Below are 27,461 nucleotides of genomic sequence, written 5' to 3' on the forward strand. Positions count from 1 at the left end.
GCATTGCACTTTTGAGCTCAGGTCCTAAACGAGAGTCACACACCACACACATGCACATTTATATCATTATCATCATCATTATGATAATGACTGTGAGCGAACGAATGCTGATGAAGCCTCATTGTCAATGTCGAAAGTTATGGGATTGGTTAAGGAAACCCAAGGTGGGATATGAAAAGTATTGCGTTCTGCTCTGGCATAGGATCCCAGCTTTAATATTAGAGGGATTCCCCTTCCAAGCAACGATGCGACAATCAACGGACATTGATTAACAACTGTATGTACATATGCATCTACAGTGGGTACACAGCAAGGCAGGCGCGATTAGATACAGGCCAGCGCCGAGCAGCGTAGACACCCAGTACCCTGCCACCCTCCGAGGGAAACAGAGAGCGATGAAGGGGGATCTGTGTGTGCGTATCCAATGAATTAATATTTCATTCTAGAATGCAGTTGTCTGCGTTAGTTGGGCACACACACACATAGTACATATATGCTGGCAGCGTTCCCATTCAATCTACTCGACGGCTGATGCACGCCAGTAGCCCCCGCTGGAAACTTCCGCAGGTTCTGGAACGCAGAGGATGCGGGCTATCGGCGACAGGGGAATACTACTAAGCAGAAAGAGAAGGCGAGTTCATATTATTGCCAATTTAATGCAAGAAAAATAAAGAGAGTGGAGTGGGCGATGCCAAAGGCAGAAGAAAGAAAGGCCGTAAACCAAAAGAAGAAGGCCTGTCTCGCTCTCTCTCGTGGGAATTGACTTTGAATTTCGAATATTTCGGTATCTATTTTCATTGCGGCCAAAAACGGAGAGACGATTCCGTGTATTGCGATGCCAGCATCAACGAAAATAGATGCCCAAATGGAAGTGCAAACATCTGAGGGGAGGGGTGGAGTGTCGGGCGTGTGGCCGTGTCTTCTGGCAGTGTGTGATTGGATACTGCTTGCTGCTTTCTGCTCGATGGCTGCCCCTAGAGCACGAGGTGCAGGCGTATCTGGAACACCAGCTGCTCGACGGTCTTTTTCAGGAGTGCCGCCAGGGACAGGATGAATCCCAGGAGGCTGAGGGAGAACAGCCAGGGCGTGGTCATGAGCACGGCAAAGAAGACGAGCGTCTCGTCGCCCCGTGCAACTGGCGATGGATGGTGCGCAGCTTGAACTTGCTGTTCCACAATCGGTGGCGCTTCGAGCCGATGGTTTCGTTGAAGCCCACGGTCTTCTCGACCAGCCAGAACACCGCGCAGCACAGCAGTTGCAGCACCAGCAGCACGACCTTGACCACAGCGGTCTCCAAGACGAGGTGGTACAAGGCCACCATGCGCTGATGGTGCTCCGGCTGCATTGTGGAGAGCACGACTGCGCCGAGGGACTCCACCGGGGAGACCCTGGGGGAAGGGCCGTCGGAGAGCTCCTCCCACTCCGAGTCCGACTCGGTGCGCTCTATCGAGCTGAACTCGCTCTGGCTCTGACAGGTCTGGCTCTGACAGGAGCACGACTCCTCCTCCTGGTCCTCCTCGGTGGGCATCGAGTAGTCGCCCTCGTAGTCGCCCTCGTAGTCGCCCTCGTAGCGGCAGTCGGAGTACTCTTCGTGGGGGTCGTCGTAGTAGTCTCCGCGGCTGTCCGGAGAAGCGCCGCCTGTCCAGAGGGAGCTCAACACGGGCGGTGGTCCCATCGAAGCCATCTGTGGCACAGCATTGAATCTGCAGGGGAGCCGGGGGTAAGTTATGTCCTGGTGGTAAGGGGAGTCTGGGCTGCTGCCGCTCACCCATCTGAATCCCCCATCGGAGGGAAGGTGGGGGGTGAGCGTGACCTATTGGACCCATTGGGCGGGACAGCAGAGGACTGGTGTGGATTTCGCCTAGGAAGGGCATCGCATTGAGTCCATTCTTGTCGGCGGAACCTTCGGGGGGACCTGCAGCCCCGGCTGATGCTGCTGCTGTTGGTCGGTAAAGACGAAGGATCCCATGTATCCGAAAATACCCCGCGAGCGGGTGAATGGGGAACGTGGATTGTTAATAGTTGGATTCATCTTATTCCAGCACCTGTGAGGAAATATTCGTTCATGGGCTTTGTTTTGTATTTGTATTTTTATTTACTTTATGTTCCCTGTGGTTTCGATATTTGCTGCCGTTCTCTGTGTTGTGCCGCTCTCTCCAGATATTCGTACTGAATGATTTCCAGAGCCAGTTCTGAACGGCTCCAAGTGATAGTTCAGGACCCACTTCGATGTTGTGTTTCGAATCACAGGTCAGGTGACGTACTTTCCCTGGGCAGAGCTGCGACTTGCAATAGTTGATCGGCTTTGTTGGTTTGGGATAGGACTTGCGATAAATACCATGCCACCATACTCCTTGGTGTGGCCGAAATGTTGGCTACCATTCTGGGATTAAGGAGTTAAGGGTTAAGGGTTAAGGAGAGTGGTGGAGGGGGGGGGGGGGGTATATTTTTGCTTGGCTTTACATCTTCCTTAATCTGCTGTTTTGTGTCACAGCCAACCTGTCATTTGTACATTGAATTGCTGCTCGAGAGGTCTCTTTGGAGTCCTCTGTTCCCCGTGTACAAATTTACATAAAATCACAGGAAGCACTTAGGATTAATAGGGGGCACTCATCCCCTCTACTCCCTCTCCCCCTTTTGGTGGTGTCATGGGTTAAGCATTTGCTGTGTTCGGCATTCAATTTGTGGCTTGATTTCTTACCTTTTATGATGCGCTATACGGCTGTAATCCATGAAGGACATGCACTTTGTTTATCCATTCAAAGGCGCTAAAGAGGGTAGTCCTGTAATCCAAAAGGGCATCCAGTATATCCAGAGCGAAGGTTAATCCATTCGATGGAGCGCTCAAGCAGACCAGCCAGGCGGTTGACCAGAAGCTTAACGAGGCTTAAAATTTCCAAGAGGCCGCCAGCCGGCAAGTGTCATTGCAGTCCCTCCAGTCGACTCCACTCCAGTCCAGTTTTTTCCCAAACTGTGCGACGTGAATAACTTTGATGATTTCTTGGCCCAAAGGCGCCCACACAATATAAATACTCCTCCCTTTTTTGTCAATAAGTTTATTTTCAGTCGTTACACTTACGAATAACAGGCGAGTTTTTCTACTCAAATCAAATATTAAAATTAAAAAACGAAACAGTTATTGGTTGATGTCCTTCAGCTTCTCTGGATCAGTCTACTCAAGCCAAATCAAATATTAAAATTAAAAAACGAAACAGTTATTGGTTGATGTCCTTCAGCTTCTCTGCATCCGTCTTGGCGGCCCACAAGCGGCACCCAATTTTTTTATAGTCATCGCTGCACATGACTATCGCCCTCAAATACTCGGCCGGCACCCCAGTTTCCTCTGATAGTCTTAACATGCTCACTTTTTTTTCATTAAAAACGGCAGCAATTTTTTGCATTGTCTTCGAATTTCTTGAAACCATACCTCTTATTGCTGTGTAATGTTGGTTCATTACGTGGTTTCCCAAGGTGCTCAACCTTCCAATCATTTTGCCGCATAGTTTGCACTTGCAGCCATGCACGGGGGGCGAAGCCTTAGGGGAAATCGGTGTTTTCAAATTGTCCTTTCCACTTTCAGTACTAAGAATGTCTTCAGTAAACATGTCTGGAGAATTAAGAAGTTATATGTATTTTTTTAAAATTTTACTTATTTACTTACTTAAGTCCGGATCCTCCCGAACCTCCTGCTCCTGCTTCTCCTCCACGTGGTGCACTGGCTCAGACGAATCATATATTTCATCAGAAATAGTACACTCCATATCATTGACTGTATAATCAGAAATATTGTGAATATTGTCAGAAATGTTGTCAATATTCTCCTCAATATCGTGAGTTGTGGCCGACTCCTACGTATGACCGTGCATATTGTTGTCAATATCCTCAATATCCTGAGTTGTGGCCGACTCCTCCGTATCACCGTGCATATTGTCAATATCCTCAATATCGTGAGTTGTGGCCGACTCCTCCGTATCACCGTTCATATTGTTGTCAATATCCTCAATATCCTGAGTTGTGGCCGACTCCTCCGTATCACCGTGCATATTGTCAATATCCTCAATATCCTGAGTTGTGGCCGACTCCTCCGTATCACCGTTCATATTGTTGTCAATATCCTCAATATCCTGAGATATCAGAACAGAAATATTCTGCACCGGAGTAACAGTCTCAGCATACTTCGCGTGCGTCGTCCCCGCTGAATGGAATACATTATTAGAAGAATATAATATAAATGTAACTAATTTACTTACCCTTACGTTGATGGTCCAGAAAAAAAAGTACAAATTAATCACTCCTGCTGCACTTATGTCGCAAACTTGGGCTCCACCGAACGACAACGTCATGTTGTCAATTTCCTGTGCTTTCGGGCTTTGCACTTTCCGGCCTTGCAGATGGTCCCAGTATATCCCGCATATCACATTAACAAGGGCACTGTCCACCCCGTCAATTCTTACACCTCCCAAATTAATGTACATCTTTGTCTTATTTTGTGTTCTTTATTTATGTTTTAAATAACGGGGCATGTATGGTTTTGGTATTTACTCATCGATAGTATTATAAGAAATACCAATGTACTCGATATGCCAACACACATTTATTCGAATACGACGATCAAGAAGGAAGAACGTTTACAGATATTTTGTTGCTATACGATACGGACCGATAAATATCACATAATTCCGCGTCTAGTTTCCTGATTTCAACATGTATAAAAATAAAAATAAAATAATTGTAAGGCAACATATATTAACCCTAACCGATCGAGATATTATACTGCAATTAGTTTTATGCGATATTATACTGCGATATGATACTGCGATAGGTTTTATGCGATATTATACTGCGATAAGTCTGAGGCGAGTTATTCGACGATCGACAAAAATAGAGAAAAGAGTGAAATAAGTTAATAAGAGTAACCCAAGAACCGCGCCAAGATGGATAAAAAGATAGATTCAGAAATGCATAAATTGTCGTGTTTCGATGAGGACATAAAGGAACTCAATCTGTTCGAGCCGTATCAGGACATAGAGGAAGATATGTTCGAGCCGTCGCAATTGTCGTGTTTCGATGAGGACATAAATGAACTCAATCTGTTGGAGCCGTCGCAATTGTCGTGTTTCGATGAGGACATAAATGAACTCAATCTGTTCGAGCCGTATCAGGACAAAGAGGCAGAGGAACATCTGCCGTGTGGACCGCTGGACCGGCTGGTTAGTACATTGCCTATGGATGTTGACGACGACGACACTGAAGGTGAGTAGATTGTGGCAATTACATTGGAGCAGGTGAATCAGACTTTTCTTCCTCCAGGTATCGTCGGTAACGATGATCTGGTCAACGATATTGGTCGCCTTCAAGCGAGCAATGAATTGCACAAAGGTACAGGCCCCCGAAAATCTGGTAACGGACGCATTGGAAGAACTGAAAATGCAAGGAAACATAATGAATGGACGCATTAATATGACTGTAAATTTACAGAAACTAAGCGACTCAGAATTTTCCATTTACATGGATGAGTATCACATGCCGTGGTACCAATATGCAAAAAAAAGGACCGGTACATAAATGGAAAATTCTTGCAGTCGCTGCAATCCCAATTAACGGGAATGAAATTCATTATTTGTACTTCCACATTTGTCTCGTTTCCAAAACATCTGCACTAGGCAGGAATGCGGTCAAGGAAGGACTGGATTTAGTATTGAGGGAGGTTGAGAGTGGGGGCTTGTCAAGTCAACTGTTGGCAGTTGGATCCGACCACTGCTTGGCAAATTTCATGCCGTGCAAAAGTGTAAGGGGAAAATTCCATATATTGTGGGATCTGCCCCACCTCAAAAAGGTTATCCTAAAAAATGATATACATGAGGATGTGTTGTTGTCAAATATGTATGTCAAGGAATACAGGAAAGAAAATTACAAGAGTATCTTTGAGGCTACGAAGTCGGTAGACAACTTGCCCGACTACCTAATGTCTGATAAAGTTAAAGAAATCATTAAAAATGAAATAATGAACTTATTACGCGCTGTTGAAAAACATTTCGAATTTAGAAACGAACCAATATGTTTTAACAACATGAACAGCAATACCTTCGAGGAACGTGGCAAGCATTTATCAACAATTTTTATAAACATAATGAAAGTATCGTTTAAAGAAGATTTCAACAGAAACCCAGTATATTATGCTACAACTGTGGTGTTCATTGCTCTCCAAATAATGGAACAAAAAATTAAATTATTAAATAAGACGTTAGAAAATATTTTGTAGTATGTAGTATAATTATATTAATTTTAATAATAATAACAATAATAATAATAATAATAATTTGTTTTTTATTTTATTTATTTTATGTAGTATGTATTATACATGTACTATACATAATTAATGTATTTTCAGCTGTAGAATGTAGAATATTTTCAGCCTGTACAAGATTTTCAGCTGTAGAATGTAGAATATTTCAGCCTGTACAAGATTTTCAGCTGTAGAAGCCTGTACAAGATTTTCAGCTGTAGAATGTAGAATATTTTCAGCCTGTACAAGATTTTCAGCTGTAGAATGTAGAATATTTCAGCCTGTACAAGATTTTCAGCTGTAGAAGCCTGTACAAGATTTTCAGCTGTTGAATGTAGAATATTTTCAGCCTGTACAAGATATGCAGCTGTAGAATGTAGAATATTTCAGCCTGTACAAGATTTTCAGCTGTAGAAGCCTGTACAAGATTTTTAGCTGTAGTGTTCAATTTTTGTTTGTTGTTTGATTGATTTTTGAATTGATTGTTATTGTTTGATTGATTTTGTTGTTCTGAAGGCTTGATCCACCGGTGACCAGGGACGCAGGATGGCTCTAAGCTATAGTATTTATTGTACGAGTAATAATCAACTAGCACAGCACTAGCATTTAACCCGTATTCAGAGCAGACTGTAAGTTTAAGTTAGTCTGAAATTGTTTTTATTAACATACGAATAATGAAATTGAACAAAACCCTTAATAATTTGTTGTCAGTAAGTAAGTAGTATATAATGGTTATATAGACAGTAAATATTGTATAAACGAATATCTTTACTGTATGTACCATTTTGTACCAGAGTAAATATTTTGTAATTGCAAATGTTAGATTTATGCATTCTTGAATTTTCATTTCTTTTTCTTTCCGTTATAATAGTTTTATTATTATACCCGATACTCAAAATGAGTATTGGGGTATATTAGATTTGTGGTAAAAGTGGATGTGTGTAACGTCCAAAAGGAATCGTTTCCGACCCCATAAAGTATATTTATTCTTGATCAGCATCAATAGCCGAGTCGATTGGGCCCTGTCTGGCTGTCTGTCTGTCCGTCTGTCCGTCTGTCCGTCCGTCCGTCTGTCCGTCCCCTTCAGCGCCTAGTGCTCAAAGACTATAAGAGCTAGAGCAACGATGTTTTGGATCCAGACTTCTGTGATATGTCACCCTGCCCACTTCCGCCCCCACAAAGGACGAAAGTCTGTGGCATCCACAATTTTAAAGATATGAAAAAACCAAAAATAGAATTGTAGAGAATGACCATATCTTTAAGACTGCGGAATCTGAATTGGATCGTATTATTATTATAGCCAGCATCAAGAAAACAATTTCATTTTTCTCGCCCTGTCTCTCTCTAACACACACGTAGCATAGCCGGCTTTGCTTAGAGTAAAACATTAGCGCCTAGATCTCAGAGACTATAAAAGCTAGAGCAACCAAATTTGGTATCCACACTCCTAATATATCGGACCGAGACGAGTTTGTTTCAAAATTTCGCCACACCCCCTTCCGCCCCCGCAAAGGACGAAAATCTGGGGATATTCAAAAATCTCAGAGACTATTAAGGCTAGAGTAACCAAATTTGGTATCCGCACTCCTGTTAGATCTTACTATAAAACGTGTATCTCAAAATTTCGCCCCACCCCCTTCCGCCCACACAAAGGACGAAAATCTGTTGCATCCACAATATTGCACATTCGAGAAAACTAAAAACGCAGAATCATAGATAATGACCATATCATCAGATTGCTGAATCTGGATCAGATCAGATCATTTTTATAGCCAATAGGAACAAATCAATTTGCACTGGCTACGCAGCGCCCGACGTCACGCTCAGACTGATTTTCTGTCTCTCTCGCACGCACTCTTTGTCGTGTCGTTTAATATTAGCGGAGTCTGCCGGAGGAGAGCCATACTGACTTAGTATCGGGTATAACCGTAGAGTTGCGGTGTCCGCAGCATCTCACAACGTTCCCCCTCGTTTTTTTTTGCATTTGATATGATTCGGTTCAAAATGTGTGTGTTGTTTACGCACATATTATGGTTAATGGTTCTTAATCTTGTTCGTTACTCTTTTATTACCCTTTTTGTAAATCTTTTGTTTTATAAATTAATCTTTAGCTAAGCTGAGGAGCGTAGCGTATCGGATCAAATCAATCAAAAGTTGATGGGGCTAGCTAAAGAGGCAGTCAATGGCAATGGCAATGGAAATCCAAATGGAAATTTATGCAAACCATGTGGCAATAATTTGTTAACAATTTTCTGCTGCCCAATTATCGTTTTGAAAGAGACGAATTAAGCGGAAATTTTGATTTGATCCGCTGGAGCGTGTGGGGAGCGAGTGGAGCGCAGGCAATGGTTAAGCTAAGCTAGAATAGGAATTATTATAAAACTATGCATTGTCTCTTTTAGTTTATGTAATATTTAATTGCTTTTATTATACCTTAGCTGCTGCTACTGCTGCTGTTTTAGAACTAGGACTAGAACGACCAATAAGGTGGAAAATCAAAATAATTGACTTAGTTCTCAGAGCATGTTAAACAATTGTACGCCTTCTGCTGTAGCTTTGGTTTTCCGTTTTCTGTACGTATTAAATATTTATCTTTATTGCTGGTTCTTTGTGTTCCACTGTTTCCCTTTTATCTGTCCTTTTTCCATCCGCTGAAACGTCAACCTCATCATCCATATACATATACTTTAATCTCAACAATATGTATATATAAATAAAATCGTGTATTCTGTAAGGCATGCCTAATCAAACCAGCCGTATTGCTAACTATAGGTATATCTGTATGTAATATATGTAATCAGCCCCTAATCCGTCTCCAGTTGCTAGTCCCTAGGGACTTCTGTTCTCGCTGCTGCTGCGGTGCCAATGCGATGAACTTTAAATGCATAGGACTCGGTTCTGCTCGGTTGAATTGGTTCTTGACTCGACTTGAATGGGAGCAAAGCATTATCTACTGCGATTACGAGTACGATTCGATAATGTCTAAAATCTAAATTTTTAAATCATCATTATTCGTTTTCCGTTGCTGCGTGTGTATGGCCTGATCTCTGTTCATTTGAGTTGGTTTCGGTTTTGGTAACGATGTCTATATAATTGAATATGCCTCATTCATTTTATTGTCGTTATACTCTATGACTAAATTAAACCTCCCATATTGCATCATTGCGTCGGCTCGGCTCGGCTCGTCTCGCGTCGCTCTCTAATCGTAAACATCGTTTGGAGCGATTATTATTGAAAGATAACTAAAATTAAAGCTTCTTTGTTTGGGTTTTCATTTTCTTTGATGATTGGATGAGAGGTTCTATTGCTATTTCGTTACCGTTAATCATCATCGTTTACCGTTTATGTACAATCGAATACGAGTACTAAATATTGTAAATCCTATGTCATACAATATATAATCCTTGCAACTGTTAGGCAATGTACCATTATTAAATATCACTTAATTGACGAGTGTTTGGTTTCTGTCTGTTGTTGGTTTTGTTTTGCTTTTGCTTTTGCTTTTGTGTCGGTTTTTTCTTTTATCTCTGTTAACATTTCTAATTAAAAATTACGATTTTAGTTTGGTTTTTTTTTAGTTTTTTTTTTATTATTTTGCTTGTTCTTGTTGTTTTTTGTGTGTAAAAATTGCAGTTAAAATCACAATTAATTTGTTGTGTGTACGATATTTTGTTTGTTCTTGGAGAAAATGATTTAGTTGGTACCATAGAATTTCAATTTACTATCAATCGCTGTCTGATTGTCTGTTGTTGTTAGGTTTCGAAAATAGAGTAAGAGTAAGAGTAAAAAAAAGTCGAGTGGAGTGTGCACTGCTTTGAAGGCTGCTGGTGTATTTCGGTTTCGGTTTTCCCCGTATAGTACTATGTATAATAATCATACCGCAAAACTCGTGTTCGATGTGTAAACTTAATGCGATCACAATGACGACTTAAGAGCGAGAGAACAACACTTAAAATATAACAAAAACATGACAAGTTTCTTGGAAACTTGGCCCAGGGCCAAGCCCTTATCAAAGTTGTACAAAGATGTCACGTACATAGTTGTAAAGTGTAAATCATTATGTTAAAATAGAGTTCTTGTGGAAGCTTACTGGTTTGTTATTTTGTTTCATAGGAGACCACAATTGTTGCAAGTTGGTTTTGATTTAAGCTACTCTAAATCATATAATAAATTAACTAATCATTAGTTCACAACAATAAAAGTTATTCGTTAGGTAGGACTGCGGTTCATCTGGCTGATTGCTGATTGATTTCGATTTGGTTTGGTTTGGTTTGGATTAGTTCGATTACGATTCCACTTCGATTCTAGTGCTATCTTCTGGATAGTATATTATTTCCCGATTGAATTGGGTTTAATATTAGATTCACTTGACATTGTTCTTCGACTTAAGTTATTACTGAAGGATGCTGAAGAAGAGAGATGGATAGAGAGACATATGTACGGGTAAGTTGAGGGTGTGGATATCCAAATACTCATATGTACAATACATGATAATCAAAACTACTAATATTTCGCTTTTGTACTTCGAAAAACCTTTATAAATATTTTATTAAATTTGCACTAACTAATGTTATACATATGTACGTATGCTAAGACCTGGTACCGTACGGCATACGCTATTTAAAGTATATCTATAAGTTTAGTATTAGCTCATTAGTTTAAAATACTTCCTTTGGCAAATGTACAAAATATATTTATATGTATCGATAATTGAGAAAAAAATCAAATCTGCTCTCATGAGCCTAGATCTGACCGCGATAGTTACACATATGCATGGATAAATGTGTGTATTGAATACTCGAGCATGCATGCAACGCCAATCTCTTTGTATCGTATTGTATAGTTCAAAAACAACCTTCGAAAATATCAAAGAAATACCTCGATATGACTACAACTTAGAACCGAACGGCCGGTAAGCTATTGACAAATGTTTCTCCGATACCGATTCGTGTTCTGATTGTGATAGTTATTCTAGGATTCTGATTCTTATTCCGAATCTTTTTTGTTTTTATACCCGATACTCAAAATGAGTATTGGGGTATATTAGATTTGTGGTAAAAGTGGATGTGTGTAACGTCCAGAAGGAATCGTTTCCGACCCCATAAAGTATATATATTCTTGATCAGCATCAATAGCCGAGTCGATTGGGCCCTGTCTGTCTGTCTGTCTGTCCGTCTGTCCGTCTGTCCGTCCGTCCGTCTGTCCGTCCCCTTCAGCGCCTAGTGCTCAAAGACTATAAGAGCTAGAGCAACGATGTTTTGGATCCAGACTTCTGTGATATGTCACTGCTACAAAAATTTCCGCCCCCCGCCCACTTCCGCCCCCACAAAGGACCAAAGTCTGTGGCATCCACAATTTTAAAGATATGAGACAACCAAAAACGTAGAATTGTAGAGAATGACCATATCTTTAAGACTGCGGAATCTGAATTGGATCGTATTATTATTATAGCCAGCATCAAGAAAACAATTTCATTTTTTCTCGCCCTGTCTCTCTCTAACACACACGTAGCATAGCCGGCTTTGCTTAGAGTAAAACATTAGCGCCTAGATCTCAGAGACTATAAAAGCTAGAGCAACCAAATTTGGTATCCACACTCCTAATATATCGGGATGAAAATCTGGGGATATTCACAAATCTCAGAGACTATTAAGGCTAGAGTAACCAAATTTGGTATCCGCACTCCTGTTAGATCTCACTTTAAAACGTATATCTCAAAATTTCGCCGCACCCCCTTCCGCCCCCACAAAGGACGAAAATCTGTTGCATCCACAATATTGAGGATACAAGAAAACTAAAAACGCAGAATCATAGATAATGATCATATCTATCAGATTGCTGAATCTGGATCAGATCAGATCATTTTTATAGCCAAAAGGAACAAATCAATTTGCACTGGCTACGCAGCGCCCGACGTCACGCTCAGACTGATTTTCTGTCTCTCTCGCACGCACTCTTTGTCGTGTCGTTCAATATTAGCGGCGTCTGCCGGAGGAGAGCCATACTGACTAAGTATCGGGTATAACTGTAGAGTTGCGGTGTCCGCAGCAACTCACAACGTTCCCCCTCGTTTTTTTTGTTTTGATTTGATTCGCGATACGTGTACACAATGTACGGTTTGTTTAATGCACGTTTTTGTTAACACAGAGTTTAATATTGATTTCTTCTCCACCCCCACCATCTTCTGGCCAGCGTAGATTGATATTGTATATAAATTTGGATAGTTCCGTATATGTATATGTGTATATATCGTATAAAGCGCCTATGCCTAAGCCTAAGCCTAAGAAACTACGAGTTCTGAGACAAATGCACACAGGAATCGGCATTGGATTTGCGCTCAGGTCGGAGGTTGTCAACTTGGACGCCGGCCAGCGACAGCCGAGGATGTTGATGTTGACGAGCAGCAGGCACTGATCCTGCTGCTGGTGCTACTACTGCTGCTGCTGCTGGAATCCTGCTGCCGACTGTTGACCGAAGGTCATCTCTGTTGGTCCTCGGCTGGAAGTGCTTCAGCTTCAACTCCTCTTTCAGCTGCTGTCTGCTCCTCATCCTCGTCGAGTGTATCCATCTCGACAATTTCGTTGCCAGTGGCTTTGTCGGGATTGTAGTCGTAGAACACCTGCGATGTGTCCCCCTGCACGATCACATCGATGGGAGATGGATCCACCTCGACACCGATCGTTACGGCTGTGGATGTAGCAGCCAATTCCGTACTGAAGTCGCCGCGTGGCGGCTCCTTGGGACTGTCCACCATTATCTGCACGGTAGGCATTAGGGACGTGTTCATGGGGCTCTCCGACGAACCCGTGCTGATGCGAATCTGCGGCGGCTTGGGCTTATCGTGCCCATTGCCATTGCCCGTTGAGGAGAAGCTACCCTCGTCTTCATCCTTGTACTCTTCGCTCTCGCGGTGCACCAGCACATGGACTATCACCTCGGGGGCAGGTCCCTCCGATGAAAGTTTGTCAAAACAAAGATGACTTTAGTGGGGTTTGCTCTCGTGGAGGGAGTCTCAAGTACAAATTACACATACAGACAAAAGCGTTCTTGTTAACTCTTAAAGCGCTTTGTGCTGACAGACCTCTTTCAAGGGGGGTTTCTTTCGTATGAAACTAGAGGCGCGCTTACGTGAGTTAACCGGCCCCCCACCACCTGTTGTCTGTCGCTGTCGGAGGCGGATGCTGCTTTCGCAGTGGCGGTGGCGGAGGCCGCACCAGAGGCGCTGACGGAGACAGAGGCTGAGGTGGTAGTGTTGGTCGTGGGATTGATAGCAGCTGTTGTGGGTGAAATGCACGCATTAGTGGTTGACACAACGCACAGAATAATACAAAATAGGTTGTGTGGATAGGTCAAATACAGATACAATTACAGTTACGGATAAGGATAAAGAGTAACATATGTCGGAGAGAGAGAGAGAGAGAGTATATATAGAGAATGAAGAAAAACTCATTATTATCGGTAGAGAGCGAGAGTTCACAGATTGGTTTCAATGAAATGCATCACAATGAGAAGTAGAAGCCATATGGATATGATCTTGATTGATGCTTAGATTCAGATTAAGATTGAGGTGCAGTGGTTGGTTCGTTGGTTCAAGGTGCTGTCGTTTCAGTGTTTTCGGTGGCTATGTACAGGGAGTATTTACAAATAGCAAACGTGGTGAATGATTTAACTGACTGAGTGGATAGGTGGGTGATAAGGCACTTGTCAATAATTACTTTTTCTATGTACTGAAGGTGAGGTTAAGCTGTCATCGACAGCATCCTGATGACGCAAAAAGAAATTATAAAAGCTTCGGCGACGACTTGCTCTAGGCGCTTCCACAAATATGCTACCGCTAATAATAGTAATAGTTAAGTAGTTGAAATAGCAGTAATAGTAACAATCATAAACATGAGTAATTGGTCATTTGATCTGGATTCGATTTGGATGTGGATGTTGAGATTTGAGAAAATGTGTGTAGAATGCTCGGTTGTGGGTAGATTAGATTATTTGATTACTTATAGTAGCTATAGATCAAGAGCCTTTGTTTCGTAGAAACTTTTCTGCAATTTTTCGACGATATTACATAGGAGAAAATAGTTAATAAGCTGTACATCGTTATGCATGAGCTTGGATGGGATTCTACGGGTTTTCAGAGCTCCATAATTCCAATTTACCTGGTGAGTTTGGATGGTTGTACGTATCAATGCTGCTACAATGAAATCTACAGAAAATCTTTTGCAAAAATAAACGAAAAACGATCTATTTAAGGACAGGCATTCTCGATGCCATAGAGAGTCGGAGTCGGGTGTAGTCGGAGGTGGGAGTGGATCTACAAGTTCAACGAATTCCGGTAAGGCCACTACTTGAATAATTGAATAATACATAGACTCAAATTTTATTAGAGCTGCAATAAGTTGTTGTTCAGATAGTTTTTTGAAAAAAAGTTGTTTAGTTGTTGTAGAGAGAGGGCGTTTTAGACGGCAAATGAGTATTTGACAGAGCTTTGCGTTCGTTTTAATGATCTGAATTGAGCTTGAGTTGAGTTAAGTTGAGTTTTTGGGAGCGAGTTTGGATGGTAACTAGAAACTAGATAAGATACATTTTTGAGCAGTCGACTGGTACGAGTACTGAATGGTGGAATCAATACATATACATTTACTTAATATAGCAGAGTATACAACAAATATGAGTGAGTTATAGACGAGAACTAAAAACGAAGTTTGTAAGTTTGCTTATTGCATTTGGTTGATTTGATCTGTTTTCTGATTGTTGTTTTTGCTGTTTTTAAGACTGTAGGTTTATGGGTTTGGCTAGCTAAGCTAAGCAGCTGTTATAGGATTGAATAGGAGTGATTGAGCCTTTACCTAGGTAAAGCCAGCCACTAGGCTGGGAGTCACTTCTGAGAACCGCTGTGACCATATCTGCGAGCAGGGACTCATAGTTTAGGGAGATACAAGAGGATATGTTAGAAATAGGGCTTAAGTTCATATAGGTACACTGTGGACACACAAAACATTAAATTTATCGAGCATGGATCGACGGGTATGTTGTCTGGTTATTTGGTTTTTTGGTTTTTGGTTATCTGGTTGCATGGTTTGAAGGCGGCATGAGCATGGAAAGCCTTTCGATTTCGTATTCGTCTAAAAATTGCATTTCAAATTCATCGCAGCCATGGATACACATACACATATATATGGAGTGTCTTTGTATGGGTGAGTGTGTACGTGTGTCTGTGTGTGGATGGAGTGTGTGTGTGTGTGTGTTTTGCTGGGTGTAAGAGGGTGGACCTGGAGATAACTACCGTTTGCCCATATCGTCACTTTGCTGCTTGATATCCTTGACGACATCGTCGGCCCCCGAGACTAGCATCAGCGGCAGATTCAGCCAGGGCCCGGCCAGCTCACTCAGATCGGAGCCATCAGAGGCACGCGAGGACTTCCGCGATGAGGCACGACTGGAGCAGGCGGTTCCCCGACGACTGACCTGCAAGAACTCGAAAAGTTATCCATAAGTATAGTAAGAAATCGGATGGCGACTCACCTGCAGATGGAAAAAGTTTAGAGCCGAGAGCTTCGATTGCCATCCGCCGGGGCTGGAGGTTTGGGTGGCACTGTCGGCGGAATTGGAGCGCTTTTTTTCATTTTTGCGCCTGTGAAGTTGAAGAGACACCACAGCGAGTTATACATATACGTATTATTGGAAAAGTAAAAAGTGTTCAAAGTTAAGTTGTGAACTGGTGGTGTAGTATGTAGTACCGCAAATAGTCCTTCCAGCCGGTCTGTATGGTCTTGGCCGCCTTTTCCTGGCGCTTCCAGATCCGCATCGACGAAACAATTTCCAATTCTTTGCGCGTTGGAAACTGTTTCTTGAACTTGACATCCATTTGTTCCTGCAACTGTTTGAAGTTATCGGTCTCCTCGACATGACCTAGCACGTGCTTCACGAGCGCGTGCAAAATATCGAGACAGTGTATTTTATTACCCTTAGAGATGGGCAGATTAAATGACACTAGAGCGACATTATTAGGCTTCGAGATGCCCAATGGTGGATCGAGAGAGGCAATAAAATCGGACAGTTGCGAGAAGTGTATAAACTGGGTGGCATGTGGATCATATCTGAAATTAAATCAATTGCAAATCCATTAACCAACATCGCTCTCTCTCTCTCTCCAATCTAGCTTGTGGCTGCTCTGGAGGTGTTCGTCTGCTATTCTTATGGGGACCTACTTATGGGGACACCTACTTGGACCAACGTATGTAAAACATCTCCAAGTCGTCTTCGACAATCCCAATCTCCTCTTCTTGGTGCGCCTGGTTGAAGTTCTCCAGAATTATGGCAATGTACATGTTGATCACAATCATGTAGCTGATAATGATAAAGCTCGTAAAGTAAGTAATGGCCAGCAAAGGGTGGCCGCAGTCGCCATTAGTCTGCCGGTTGAAAAAGGGATCGCAGTCGGGTGGTTGGATCATCAGCGACTCGAGAACGTCGTTCCATCCGGCTGAAGTCATCAGCCGAAAGAGCAGCTGCATGCTCCGCCCGAAGGTCTGGAAGTTCACCATGTCGTCCAAGGCGCCCTGCAGCTTCACGTGCCCAAAGAGCGACATGCCCAGTATGGCATAGATGAAGGTAATCAGTCCCAGCAAGGCACCAATGTTGAAGAGAGCTGGCAGCGACACTACCAGCGCAAAAAGCAGCTTCCTTATGCCCTTGGCCGCCTTTATCAGTCGGAGGATGCGCCCTATACGAAATACTCGGACGACGCGCAGTAGTGTCGGACTGATCGGCAGGTCGATCATGATGTCCTCCATTAGAATGCCGAAGATAGAGGCCAGCACCAGAAGGAAGTCGAATACGTTCCATGGGACCGTGAAGTAATGATAGCGTAGTCCCACAATCTTGACAATGGCCTCTGCAGGAAGAAAAATATTGGCAAAAGGATCAGCAGTAGATCCAAGTTATTCCTTGGCTTGTTTCCTGTTCGCTCCCTTACCCAGACCAAAGACCGTGGTGAAAAAGGCGTTGCTCACTTCCAGTATAAAGAAGACCGCATGCGGTTGATCGTAGTGCTCGATGCCCATGGTAAGCATGTTGAGAAAAATCAGTACAAAGATCGCAATCTCGAACCTGCACGTCGTCAGAGAGATACCACAAATATCTATTAATGTTTTTCTTCAAAGTAGAAACTTCGGGCGAGCCGAAGTCGTGGTGCTCCTCAGAGATACAGACAATAAAGGGGATATTTACAGGCAGTGAAAGGAGCACCATAGGTTGCTAATAGATAGATTTATAGAGAGATAGTGAGAGAGTAAACTATATCTAAGGCTAAATCGTACATGCTGATTCCATTAAAACACACCAAGAGGTAAAACCCCACCCTTACGGATGACTCGAACAGCCCCAGGACAGCTACTCATGCCCAGAGTACTACAAGTATTACTTATTATATGCTTCGGGATATGGGATACAGATACAGAGAGTTAGGAGGCATTTTTGATGGTGTTTGGCCGGGTCTCCATCACTGAAGAGGCGGCAAACACCCTGGTGATGATCAAAAATGCTGGGAATTTCAAGTGTTCAAATGATTTTTATCACCAAATCAGAAACAACCGAGAGTTGTGTGAACGCCTATCCGTATAGATAACTAATATTTACAGTTAGAGTTAGATTTAAAGTTAGATTTAGAGTAGGCCAGAGACAAGAGACAAGAGAGAGGTAGAGAAAGAGTAATAGTAACTAATAGTAGGCATAAACTATAAGATACTCGTAGGAATACGTAATTTGCTTGTCTTAGATTGAGCTGGTTTTTATCATATTGGTTTTGATCATATGGTTTGTTTACCTTCTCGAATTGGATAAATCATAAAACATAGCTAAAAAATGATTTATAGGTCGCTTAATAACTTTCTGTGGTTTCTTTCGTCCCAATTTTTTCATAGCCGTGTAATAGTGTTTTTGAGATTCGGTGAGAAACATTTCCAACACTCCTCCTTCATACTATATAAAAGTGATGAGAATAGAATGAACATTTAATCATATATATACAGTCCACAGTTAGGTAACGTAACGCTCTAGGCTATATACAACTCGACACAACAGATCCGAAACATTATCAGCAATACATTAACGATCGGGGTACTCAAATTGATGGAGTGGACAATCAAACAGATCGGTGACGACGGATGGATATATGTACTATATGTATGTACAGATTATACATTTATATATATGTAGATATAAATTGATATATATATATAGATGCGGACCAGATGCAGGGGCCCAGATGTACCATAGGCCAATGGACTTACCTTCTTCTTGAGCATATTGAAGTTATCAATGATAACTCCAATGAACAGATTGAGTGTGAAGAACGATCCGCACACAATAAATATAACAAAATAAATATAAGCATAGAGATTGGCCTCCCGCTGCGGCTGCAGGTCCACGCCCCGGGCGTCCACGGCATCCGCCATCACCTCCATCCAGCCCTCGAAGGTTGCGACCTGTAGCAGGGCCAGGTAGCCCATGCCCACATGATCGAAGGTGATCTTCGAGTTGATCCACGTGTAGTTCTGCTCAATGCAGTCCCACTTGTCGTTCACCTCCTGCACGCAATAAATGGATAAGGAAATATGAGTAGGGTGGAATTGTACAGTCACACAGGACAGGTAGATCGTTCTCCTGCTCCATATTGGGAGTGTAGTGTGTAGTGTACTCACAGTAATTGGCAGCAATTCTCCCATTTCATTGACGCACTTGAAAAACTTCCCACCAAAGAACTGAACACCCATTATTGAGAAGATCAACCAAAAAACCAAACAAACCAAAAGTACATTGAAAATTGATGGTATTGCATACATGAGAGCGTTTACTACAATCCGCATTCCTTGCCACCTGGAATAGAAATGGAATGGATGAAATGCTAGTCATTACTGGGATGTATACTGGAGATCGTCGCTTCGTTGCACATCTATTTGTTTTTGCAATGGGTGCTAATTGATTACGGTTCTGGTGCAAACAAGTGGAGTTCTTTTTGGAATGATTCTCATCTAACCATTACAAGTACTATTACTATGCATATGTATATTGTCTACTTATTATAAATTTTAGGTTATTTACAAAGATTATACATATATGTATGTAGTTTTTGTGAAGGTAGAGGATAGACAAATCAAGGCTTCGGGCTACAGACTAGACAGAGGCGAGGAGGATGCAATGCAAAGTGTTCTACGTATTTCTATTCGAAATCCATAAAGAAGACGAGATTGTATTAAACAATGCACAGCTCTGACGAAAGCCGTATCGAGGACTGACCGACATCTCCCAGAAATAGTAAGAGATACAAGAAAGTACGAAGAGTAGTAGTAGTAGTTGCAAAAAGGCAAGAAGTGGCCTATGTGGACAGCTCTTACTTCATTGGATGCACAGGTGTTTGAGAAGGTTGTGGTGCAGCCTATAGACTAGACCAGCGACTGGTCGACTTACCGAGAGATCGCTCTCAGGGGTCTCAGGGCACGCAGTGTGCGTAATGACCGCAGAACCTTGAGGTTCTCATTCTCTTCAATTAGCAGCGAGAAAACCGATACCTATGGAAGAAAAAGACCAATCAGAGAATGTGCATCTACATTTATGTAGATGCACTCACAAACACTATGATAAAATCGAGTATGGTCCAGAAGCTCGTGAAGTACTTGGAGAATCCCAGCGCCAGCCACTTGAGTATCATTTCCACCACGAAGATCAGGCAGAAGGAGAAGTTGGTCCAGTAGAGTACGCGCTTCAGCGTCTTGTTGCTGTCCAGGTAGATGTCCTCGAAGCAAAGCGTGATACTCGACGCAAAGATCAGCACTAGCACAAACCACTCAAAGGCCGGAGTATCGACAACCGTCAAGACAGCCGTCCTAATGCGGGTCCACTGCTTGGCGCTCGGCGTGTCCATGCAGGACATAAACCTAGGGCAGCGGAAGTAAAAGCTGCCAGTATGAAAAGAGGGAAAACAGGGAAGTAGCATAAGAAGATGTAATTGGGGATCTTTTCAAATACTCACTGATCGTAGCACTTCTGGGGGAAGCAGTCATCTGGCACCTTCGGCGGCTTCGCCTGCTTATAGCTCGGAAAAGTCATGGGATCATTGTAAGCGCCCTGCGAGTTACGTCTCCCACCGACGGTGAGGTCGTCTACGTAGGAAACCAAACAATGCCATGGTTTTTCGGTCAGTCGAGTGAATGCCGCCGGCTTCTGTGCCGCCTTTTCCGGCTGATCGGATTGCTCAGTCTTGTGGGTGTGGGCGAGAGCCAGGGCCAGGGCCGAGCTGGTGTCGGCGGCGCCCGAGCTGTGCGACTCGGTGCGCGCGGACTGGAAGGAAGCGGCTTTGTCTAAAGTCGATTGTGGATGCTCCATGGGGCGTCGCCTCTGTCCTGCCGTTGGGTGTGCTTGTGAGTGGCCATTGCCGTGCCGATGGCCAGACCCATGGGTGTGCCTTTGGCCGTGACCATGAGAGGGGGCCGTTTGGATGCTCGTAGCATGAAAGTGCTGCTGGTGCTCGGTGAGGGCGGCCAGCGGGGGCGTGGGCGTGACCTTTAGCGATGAAATTTGCGCCAGTGTCGGTGGCTCAAGGCTCGACTTCAAGGAGGTGGGTGGCGTGGCGGGTACACCAGTGGATAATGGCAGAACAAGCTTCTGCTTCTGGATGAGCAGGTTCTCGTAGGAGTTGGTACTCTTGAGCGAGAGACTGTCCAGGCGCAGCTGGTCGCTGTTGAGAAACTTGCGCGGCATCTTCTCCGATTCGATGCGTAGCGTGGAGATTGGCTTTTCCTCCTCCGGCAGCTCCTCTAGCCGCTCGATCAGCGACAACCGTTTGAAGCGATCGAATTGAACCGTGAATGGGTCGAACTTGCGGCGCGTGAAGGGCGACTGGCTGGCGCCTGGACCTTGGCTGGTGGCTGCCACTGCCATGGCCTCCATGGCCACGAAAGGCGCATGGATTTGATCACAGATTTTGCGTATTTCATTCGATATGCTAAAGTCCTCGTCGATCTTGCGCTGCTTCTCCAGGCGGCGGCGTTTTATCTTCACGGACTGCCGCTGGGCGGTGGAGCTAACGGACTGGGAGCGTCTCGGAACGCTAGATAGGTCGTAGCTGTCATAAGGATTGTGTGGATGCACTACCTCATCGACGGCTGTGCGCTCCGAGGCGCCCGTGATAATGGCAATGTGCTCCATGATCGCTTTGGTGGCCTCGTCGGCCGCCGGCGAGGGCTCTGATAGGGTGGAGAGCTTGCGCTCCAGCGACGTAGTCGAGCGTTTGATCTCCTCCAACTCCTTCTCGAAGCTCTGGATGATGTTATCGAACTCCGAGTGCTCCACCAGCGCCTCGCTCTCCTGATGTCCCTGGCTGGAGGATCGGCGCGACCGCATGAGGTTCGACGAAATGTAGCTGAGATTGGACTTCGGCATCTCGTTATCCTCCTGGAGGAACTGAAAGAGCTCCTTCTGCTCGCAATTGAGAAGCTCCTCGCGCAGATTCCCTTGCTGCGAGAGCAGCTCGTCGTGCTCGATCGATATGGAGTTCAGGGAGTGGCCACTAGAGTGCCTTCGCATCTCCGCCTCCTCCGACTTGAGCAGCGAGCGCTGAGAGTGACCGCTGGACTGTAAGAGTCGGTCCAGAGACTTCCTGTAGCTGGGTGAGCGGGTTAGCAACGATTTCTGGTACTTAAGGTAGGCCTCGTCGTGCTCTTCGCTGCCGTAGCGCCGCGAGGAGTTATCCTGAAAAGAGTCTCCGTGGTTGAAAGAGCCACTTCGCTGGTCGTTGGCATATGGATCCGTGTCCGTGGAGTTGTACTGGCCCAGAAGACGCAGATCGATCGACTCCGTGTAGGTGGCCTCGTCCCTAGAGTCGTTCTGCTGGGTGCTCACCCCCGAGGAGATCTGGTGTTGCAGCCATCGCTCCGCCAGGGCGAACGGAGTTAGGTTGTTGCTGTGGGCAGACATGATGGCGGTCTCGTAGGTGGGCGGCAGCGAGTCTGTAATTGGTGGCAGTGGCTGATCCTGTAGCTGGATCTGCTCGGGCACATCCGAGGCTTCGTCGTACTCGAGGCCATCAACAATTGTGTGCAGGCCGTCCCTCAAGGGGATCTGGAAGCCAAAGTCAGAGCCCGAGACTGGCCGATTCAAAGATTCCTGAAAGAAAAGAACGTAAATTAGTCGGATTTTAAAGAGAGTTCAATTTCAAACACCCACCTGGTAGCTCAATCTATGGAACTTAGTCTCGGCCAACAGATTAGACTTGTCCATCTCCATTCCCCCCGTGGAATGGAGCTGTGCCTGACCCTGACTTTGAGCGTGGGCCTGGGCCTGGGCCTCGAGCACGATCTGCTGGAACTTCTCGGCAAACTTTCGCTCTTTACGATCCTTACGCTCTTGCCGCTTCTTCCTTATCAGATCCCGCACCCGTTCGATACTTCTCGCCAGCTTAGACTCCTCGCCCACTTCCTATATCGGGGGAAAGAACATGAAAAGATCATTAGACAATGGTCGAATCTAAGGCAGAGCAGAAAGCAAAAGAGTTCGCTACAAGATTTTTTGTATATTTTTTGACTAGACATTGACATCGATACATCGACATGGAGTTACAATCAGAATTCGGGGTTCCAATACATACAAAAGTAAGGGTTAAGGGCAGGCAACACAAAAGGTTATAACATTTATCACATATATACATATGTATAAATATTGCCTGATCAGCTTTGGTCTACTTTAGAAGTATATACACATTTATTTTGTTGGGATTTAGATTAAAGTTTGGCTAACTTAAACGAAGCAAGCAAGTTTAAAGCAAGTTAAAACGATTTAGTTGGAAAAATTACCTTCTTCTTGAATATCTGTTTACGGTTTTTAGTGTATTTAAATTGTTTTGGTTTTCGGGTTAAGTGTAGATTTAGTGTCGTGTATTTTGTGTGGGCAAGTAGTTAAGATTAAGATTAAACGCATGGTGCAAAGTTGACAACAGAAGATTTGGTTAATTCGATTAGGTATTCAGTGCATTTCAGAGAATGTTTTAACATTGATACTTAGACAAGAGACATACATTGTTAGCTTCGAGTACGAGTACGAGTACGAGTAGGAGTATGTGGGTCTGTTCAGTATGTACATACACATAAGAAGTGGTAAAGTTAAGACCCGAACAAACCCCCATAGTCACAAAATTCGAGCAGAGCCGAACTGTAGAGGCCCAGAACAAGTCAAAATACATTGTGCTGGGTCTAATTTTAAGGATCAAAATTAGATTTAAGTTTAGTAGAACACAAACATGTAGCAAAAGTAGTAACACAATGCAGAGTCTGATGGTTTTTAATGGGAATTTTAACCATAAAAGTGAAAAGTAAATATAATTTGCTTGTCTGAACAGAAGAGAAGAGTGCCAGATCGTATGGTGTATGATATAATTGGTTCAATTGTGTGGTATACCAATGCTAATTGAGCGATAATACGATGAAGGCTTAGATCAGACACACAAACACACACAGATTAAGGATCAGACACACACATAAATAGAAATACCGGAAATCACATCAAAGTGCAATACATCATTTAGGAAACGATCTAACGATCTGACCAGCGATCGTCTGAAGTAACATATATATCTTTTCTTTTAGTGGGTTGGTTTTATGACAAGGAGAAGCATGATTGCTCTCCTGTCCATTCCGGAATTATTCACGTTTAGTTGTTAGATTGTTTAAGAAACTTTTGGTGGCACACACCAAGAAATACGACATTTACATTCACGAACGTTAAGAAACATTGAAAAGGTAGGCGAGAAGCCTGTGACTTGCCTCTTTCTTCGACTTGAGCTCCTCAGAATTGAAGCTGTTAAGCAACAAGGCCAAGAACAAGTTGAGCACCATGAAGTTTCCCATGACCAAAGTTGGCAGAAATATGGCGAAGCATGTGGAGGCACCTTGCTGCAAGATATAATTAGTATATGTGCGATCTGTAAGTCCGTTTTCCAAGCTGTCTACAAACCTCTTCTTCGGCTCGCATACAGTCCCAGAGCGGCTCGATCCATTCCCCGCACAATATGCGGAAGATCATCATGAATGAGTGAAAGAAGTCATTGAAATTCCATCTGTAAAGGAGGATACAGATAAGAGAATATACGAGAATATAATTAAATGACTCAAGTCTTGCCTTGGAACTGGATCTGGGTCAAACTTTTCCGCCGTGTAGTCTTTGGAGAACAATTGCATGCCAATGACGGCAAATATATAGATGACTATGACCAAGATCAGCGTGAGGTTACCCAGCGCCCCAATTGTCGATATGATAATGCTCAGCAGCACCTTCATTGTGGTCCACGACTGGGCCAGCTTTAGAACACGCAGCTGGAAATGTAGCAAAGGTTTGAAATGAAATATATTTCGATTTAATATCGCACGGACGCAGTACCAGTCGCAGTCCCCTCAAGACACTAAGGCCATCGACCAGCTCGAAGATGATGTCCAGCAAACTGGCCGTGACAATGAGCAGGTCAAATATATTCCAGCCGCACAGAAAAAAGTCCTTGGACAGGGCCATCAGCTTCACAATGCACTCAAAGGTGAAAATGGACGTGAAAACCTGTGGAAAAGAAACGAATTTAGTAGATTCTTGGGCGATTCTTGGTTCACTTACCTTATTTCCCACATCCAGGGCATTGCGAAAGCTCTCGCTCATGCCGTGATGCTCCATAGCCAGAAAGGCTGTGTTTAGCACAATGCACAGCGTGATAGCCAGCTCGAAGAGCGGATCCCTCACCACCTTGTAGAGGCAGTTCTGGAACTGCAGCCAGCTCTCGTAGTCGGCGCAGCAGTGGACACAGCGATTGCAGTTGCGGTCGGGAAGATCATCTGATTGGAAATTAAAATAATTAAAAAACCCATTCCCCCCAAAAAGTTTCTTAGAGAGCACTCACCGATAACCACCACCTCCGAGGAGAACTCCTGATGCAGGGCATAAACATTATGATTCTTGATGCGGGCTATGTTCCCATTGCACTTGATGAGGCGCACTTCACGCGGGGATAGGGCCAACTCCACGGTGGACACGTGGCCCAGCTCGTTGGCCGGATCCTGCTCCTCGTGATCGTCGACCACCCCGGAATCATCCTGCGAGGATTCGCGATTGACGCCACTTGAGTTGTAGCTCGTCTGACGGCTGCTGGCGATGAGCTGGCCCTTGTTGTCCGAGGGGTACAGCATGTTGGCGTTCTTCTGCGGCTCCTCCTGGAAGCTAATGCGGTTCTTGGGCGTAGCAGCGGCGGGCACCTTGGCCAGCAGATTCTGATGATGCTGCTGCTGCTGCTGCTCTATCTGTTTGTATTGCTTCTGAGCCTGCCGCGTGAGGGCGGAGGGACGCTCCGTGGCACTATGTCGCGGACTTGGTCCCGGGCTGGGCGTGGCGGAAGGGGATTTGTTGGTATCGTTTTTATGGCCATTGCTGCCGTTCCCATTCCCATTGCCATTAGTCTCTTTTCCGCCTTTGGTCTTTTTTCGGCGCGTCTTCTTCTTGCTGTACGAGGCCAGGAGGACGCCCTTGCGGGAGTCGATCCTCTTATTGTTGTTCTTGTTAAATTTCTTAACATTCAGCACGGATGGATCAAAGCTGAACGTGGAATCATCCCGATGGTCCAGCAAATCCTTTTTCCGCTCCTGCAACAAATCAAAGAGGTTAGATCAGAGGATCAGGGTGCGGGCCAAGTTTGGGGCCACTCACCTCGTTTGTTATCTCCGCCTCCTCCTCGTAACTCAACGCGACAACGGCTAGCATCAGGTTAATCAAGTAGAATGAGCCAAAAAACACAACCACCGTAAAAAATATGACACTCATTGGACCACAAGTTGCTAGCACCTGCGGAAAGGGATAATCTGATCGATTAGATCATCTCGATAATGGGAGCAAGGATTACACTGACCATATTGTAGACATTCTCCCAGTAGTCCAATGTAAACAGCTGAAAGGTCGTTAGCATTGACCACATGAAATTGTCAAAGTTGGTATAGCCATGATTGGGATTCTCGCCGACACAGATGCACATATAGCCGAATGGGCAGTGACGGGCGCCCGTCAAGTTTCCACAAAGCACGGGCATCTCCTCATCGTCGAATAGCCAGTTGTCCGTGTCGTTGACCCACCTGAAAGGAACAATGACCATCCCTCCATTAGCTTTCAGCTTTAATCATGAATTACAATCTCATACATATGCCAGTCGAGATGGGAGACGTTGGACCACTCGGAGGGCACGTGGCGCACACACTTGTTGCGCAGCTCGCCCATATAGACCTGCAGGGCGAAGAGGGCAAAGACCATCAAACAGAAGATGGTGAGCGTCATGACCTCCGCCAGTTGACGGAAGGAGTGAAGCAACGCGTTGATAATTGTCTTAAGTCCGGGCATGATGGAAACCGTCTTGAGAGCGCGCAGCACGCGAAAGGTACGCAGCCCCGCCAGGTTGCCAACCTCCATGCCAATGGTGGCATAGCCACTAGTTATGACCACAAAGTCTAGCCAATTCCATGGGTTGCGCAGATAGGTGTACTTGTTGAGCAGAAAGCCTTTGGCAATGATTTTGATCACCATTTCGATGGAGTAAATCGCCAGAAAGATGTACCTGTGGGTTGGTAACAGTAAAGGTTTGAAAGGGTCGTCCCGTGACCACTCGAATTTGAGGTACTTACTCAGCCTCCTCCACCGTCTCGGTCATGGCAAGGAAAATGCAGTTGAACAGAATGGTGGCCATGACGCAGTAGTCGAAAAATTGGTTCGTTGCGATATAGACGCACACGCGCCGCGCTGGACTCCATGGATGGAAGAGGAATAGGCTCTTGGTGCCTGTGAAACGATGGATGTAGTTCTTGCGAAAGCGTTTCGAAACCACACAGAATGTCTGAAATGTCAGCAGAATAAGAAGAATCATATTGAAACTATATTGCTCGTGGACGCAGCGCCGAATTAGGGCTGAATAACCATCGAAAGTATCGATACTTCAAATTCCTGAAATAGTTATATTAAAACGAGGGGGAACGTTGTGAGTTGCAGCGGACACCGCAACACTACAGTTATACCCGATACTAAGTCAGTATGGCTCTCCTCCGGCAGACGCCGCTAATATTAAACGACACGACAAAGAGTGCGTGCGAGAGAGACAGAAAATCAGTCT

At 44.3% G+C, this 27,461-nt stretch overlaps 3 protein-coding genes across 3 annotated transcripts; all 3 read right to left on the reverse strand.

The window, feature by feature from the left end:
- Positions 1-944: 944 nt before the first annotated feature.
- Positions 945-1,803, reverse strand: LOC117191938. The gene is made up of 2 exons (XM_033396685.1): positions 1,769-1,803; positions 945-1,703 (listed from the first exon to the last, which is right to left on the reverse strand). Exons 1-2 carry the CDS (start codon positions 1,783-1,785, stop codon positions 1,091-1,093), a joined length of 630 nt encoding a protein of 209 aa, XP_033252576.1. The 5' UTR covers positions 1,786-1,803; the 3' UTR covers positions 945-1,090.
- Positions 1,804-9,873: 8,070 nt separating this feature from the next.
- On the reverse strand, positions 9,874-27,267 carry LOC117190052 (sodium channel protein 60E). Its single transcript, XM_033395135.1, has 23 exons — positions 26,980-27,267; positions 26,502-26,912; positions 26,217-26,436; positions 26,018-26,152; positions 25,218-25,953; positions 24,938-25,152; positions 24,713-24,883; positions 24,455-24,648; positions 24,290-24,392; positions 24,100-24,228; positions 22,508-22,759; positions 20,316-22,447; positions 19,914-20,241; positions 19,754-19,854; positions 18,988-19,162; positions 18,577-18,873; positions 18,111-18,265; positions 17,262-17,395; positions 16,511-17,180; positions 16,024-16,383; positions 15,809-15,917; positions 15,570-15,751; positions 9,874-10,692 (listed from the first exon to the last, which is right to left on the reverse strand). The coding sequence occupies exons 1-23, from the start codon at positions 27,216-27,218 to the stop codon at positions 10,680-10,682; spliced, it is 7,461 nt and encodes a 2,486-aa protein (XP_033251026.1). The 5' UTR covers positions 27,219-27,267; the 3' UTR covers positions 9,874-10,679.
- LOC117190054 (sodium channel protein 60E-like) lies at positions 12,301-13,376 on the reverse strand. Its single transcript, XM_033395138.1, has one exon. It carries the CDS (start codon positions 13,071-13,073, stop codon positions 12,765-12,767), a length of 309 nt encoding a protein of 102 aa, XP_033251029.1. The 5' UTR covers positions 13,074-13,376; the 3' UTR covers positions 12,301-12,764.
- Positions 27,268-27,461: the final 194 nt, after the last annotated feature.

Source organism: Drosophila miranda (assembly GCF_003369915.1).
Source record: "Drosophila miranda strain MSH22 chromosome Y unlocalized genomic scaffold, D.miranda_PacBio2.1 Contig_Y1_pilon, whole genome shotgun sequence".
Classification (NCBI taxonomy): Eukaryota; Metazoa; Arthropoda; class Insecta; order Diptera; family Drosophilidae; genus Drosophila; species Drosophila miranda.

Bases quoted from the DNA above. Each gene is read 5' to 3' on its own strand.
- LOC117190054 (XM_033395138.1), bottom strand. From the start codon at position 13,073: ATGAACACGTCCCTAATGCCTACCGTGCAGATAATGGTGGACAGTCCC.
- LOC117190052 (XM_033395135.1), bottom strand. From the start codon at position 27,218: ATGATTCTTCTTATTCTGCTGACATTTCAGACATTCTGTGTGGTTTCG. The intron at 26,437-26,501 runs GTATGAGATTGT...TGTTCCTTTCAG, and splicing joins TCCCATCTCGACTGGCATAT to GTGGGTCAACGACACGGACA. The intron at 24,884-24,937 runs GTAAGTGAACCA...TCTTTTCCACAG, and splicing joins CCCTGGATGTGGGAAATAAG to GTTTTCACGTCCATTTTCAC.